Source organism: Rosa chinensis, chromosome 4 (genome assembly GCF_002994745.2).
Source record: "Rosa chinensis cultivar Old Blush chromosome 4, RchiOBHm-V2, whole genome shotgun sequence".
Taxonomy (NCBI): domain Eukaryota; kingdom Viridiplantae; phylum Streptophyta; class Magnoliopsida; order Rosales; family Rosaceae; genus Rosa; species Rosa chinensis.
This window is the reverse complement of record NC_037091.1, coordinates 11,306,812-11,309,539: the sequence shown is the minus strand read 5'-3', so window position 1 is coordinate 11,309,539 and position 2,728 is coordinate 11,306,812. Positions and strand designations below refer to the sequence as shown.

Sequence of the window (2,728 nt, the reverse complement as noted above, 5' to 3'; positions counted from 1 at the left end):
GTTAAACATACTGTCCAAAATAGCTAAAGAGCTAAAATAAAGAGTTCGCTAAAGAGTAGCTTTAGTAATACTAGCCATTTTTTAGTCAAATTTTAGCCAAAGTCGTTATAAAGTCATTTTGGCTAGCCACTTTTGAGATAGTCTGCATCAGTTTTATCTATTTTAATTAGTTTTGAATTTATATTATTTATTGATAGAAGAAAAATAGTTTAAATGCATTTATAAATTATATAAAATAACTTAAAATGAATGTTTTAAATTAACAAAAATAATAGGAGTCTCATTTCTCTCTATATTTAAGAGCGAGATAGTTTAAAAAGTTAAAATAGAGAGCCACTTGCGAGTTTGGTGTAGTTGCTAAAATTAATAAAAAGCCAAATATGCTTTCAAAATAACTAAGAAGTCAAGATAGAGAGTCTACTAAAGATGCTCTCAATCCAGAAATTTTTCAGATTGTGCTCATTGTTATAATCCATGCACTCATATGCAGTCACACCTTGAGAACCAATAATCATATCAAAGACATCCATTGTGTTAATCTGGACTTATATCTCTAATTACCAAAAAAATAAAAAACAAATAGGGTAGTTCCTAGCCATTTATTTGTCAACTGAACCAAGAATCAATCGACACAATATTTTGAAATCCCCGAGCATCTAGTAGTAATAGTTTTAGTAGTCCTCTAGACAAATATTTTGTAATGGGACATTCACATTGCAAGATAAGAGATTGTAACACGAAGGCTTTATGTATTAAAACCCTAGCAAAGATAAAATGATAAAAACACTAAAAAAAAAAAAATCTCATTAACACAATGAATCAACATTAATAATCCTTATTCTCTCCACGCATTAAGTCAAAGTCAATATGCATTACACGCTTATTGAAATACGATGAAACTGCTTTTTGTTTTTTGGTTGAAACTGGAGAACCAAGCAAAGGCAAATAGGATGAAACTGTTACAAATGGATGTAGATCGATCACATGATGCTGCACGAAGCAGCATCAGCTGCAACACTTCCTACTGCCTGTGCAACGCTCACTCCAGAATTGATTGCTCCAAATACTGCCCTCTGCAGAAAAAATTCAACAAATTCAATTAATAAAGAACACTGACCCTATAGCTATGTATTAAAGTATACCAGATGGTGAGCATATTGACCCAGTTACGAGGTAAATAATGAAAAAAATGTATAATTTAAAATATACTCAGACCAATTAGCTAATTAACTCCAATTAAAAATTTAAGATGAGATGTCATGCACCAATGTTTTTGTCTTGTATTATATAGTGTTTGTTCATCTAGGATGTGTTTAGCTGAAGTCAAATTCATCGTGATAATACTACCTTAAAAGGCAAAGAAGTATACTGAAAACAGTTTTGAATGGCAAAGAAGTATAGTCGACTGCCTGTGAAGAGAATAAACTCACCCTCTTTGATCCAGATCGCTTAACTTCCACTCTCTTTGATCCAGATCGACTAACTTGATTGGACTCAGAATCAGACCCAGAAGAGCATGGCTACACATTCAAATAAATTCATCGTTATGATTACTCAAGTATGATGTATTAGATAAATTTGCACCAAGCTATAGCTCTTAGGTACAAAAATGAAGTTGATATGCAAAAATATAGGATCATTACTGAATCAATAATATGCAAGGAGTATATAATCTAATTTGTTATGTTATCAAACCAGTACTTAAAAGAGGGAGTCTCCGATCATATGCCAAAACTTCCGGTTTACTTTTGATAGGAAATTTCCTAAGATCAGATATGACTTATTGTTACCTCAGATGTGGATTCACAACAAGCAGCCTTGGAACGAAGTAACACATGGTTATCCACAAAGTTGGTGTGTTCATGAACAAAGTCAGCATTGCGGTAGCAGGAGGTGCAGAGATCGAAAGTTTCATTTTCGTTATGGTGGAAGCAGTCGACGCAAGTAAAATAGAGTCCCTTGAGAAAAGGTGCGGCCTCACATCCATCGCCCGCACAATAAATCAGCACCCTACCGCTCTCTACAAGATAGTAAAGAGTGATGTATTCGTTGAAATCCAACTTGCCGTCTCCGTTCTTGTCCAGCTCCTTGAAGCTTCTCTTCATGATCACGGAGTCATTGTCGAAAGAGCTTCCCATACTCTTCTTGAATTCCCTGATGCTTATTGTGCCATTACCATTTGAATCAATTTCTTTGAATTTTTCAGATGCCAGCTTCTGTAGGTCTTCTGGCAAGTTATGGTAGTAAGCTAAAGCAGCCTCACGTATTTCTTCCATGTTTATGATCTCCCTCTCTCTATCTCTAGCTCTCGATTATGTAAGTTGTAGGCTTAGCTTCTGTACTGATAAGAAGATGGAAGCCTTTTATTGGGGATAAATACGCAGCGGTACAAAAAGTAGGATGGTATCAAATGCATCGGTTAAACGCGCTTGTAGTGTCTAAAAGACGATTGCAACTATGCTAGTAGGCTAATATTTTTAAATACTTTGGACAACGATAGATGTGTAGACTAATTAATTAATAAAGAATATGACCAAATTAAATATACAAAAAAATTAAATAATTAATAGAAGACTTCAGAGTTCAGACCAAAAGAATTGACTCCAACGTACCTCTTTTTTTCTTTTGGCAACTGGAAACAAAGAAGAAAAGATCAGACCGTAACAAAGCAGCAGCTCCTCAGTAGTGGGGAGCACGGGGGGCTCCATCATACAATAGGATAATAAAG

General features: G+C 34.6%; 1 protein-coding gene across 2 annotated transcripts; it reads right to left on the bottom strand.

Moving 5' to 3' along the window:
* Positions 1 to 747: 747 nt before the first annotated feature.
* Positions 748 to 2,415, bottom strand: LOC112198472. Of its 2 annotated transcripts, XM_040518924.1 has the most exons (4): positions 1,791 to 2,415; positions 1,431 to 1,520; positions 950 to 1,073; positions 773 to 892 (listed from the first exon to the last, which is right to left on the bottom strand). In XM_040518924.1, exons 1-3 carry the CDS (start codon positions 2,274 to 2,276, stop codon positions 981 to 983), a joined length of 669 nt encoding a protein of 222 aa, XP_040374858.1. In that variant the 5' UTR covers positions 2,277 to 2,415; the 3' UTR covers positions 773 to 892; positions 950 to 980. The 2 variants fall into 2 exon arrangements, with proteins under 2 accessions (XP_024195370.1, XP_040374858.1); XM_024339602.2 differs by having other exon boundaries at positions 748 to 1,073; positions 1,791 to 2,414.
* Positions 2,416 to 2,728: the final 313 nt, after the last annotated feature.

Coding starts and splice junctions, on each gene's coding strand:
- LOC112198472 (XM_040518924.1), bottom strand. CDS start 2,276: ATGGAAGAAATACGTGAGGCTGCTTTAGCTTACTACCATAACTTGCCA. Junction 1,521..1,790: donor GTTGTGAATCCACATCTGAG/GTAACAATAAGT, acceptor TTGAATGTGTAG/CCATGCTCTTCTGGGTCTGA. Junction 1,074..1,430: donor AGCGATCTGGATCAAAGAGG/GTGAGTTTATTC, acceptor TTTTTTCTGCAG/AGGGCAGTATTTGGAGCAAT.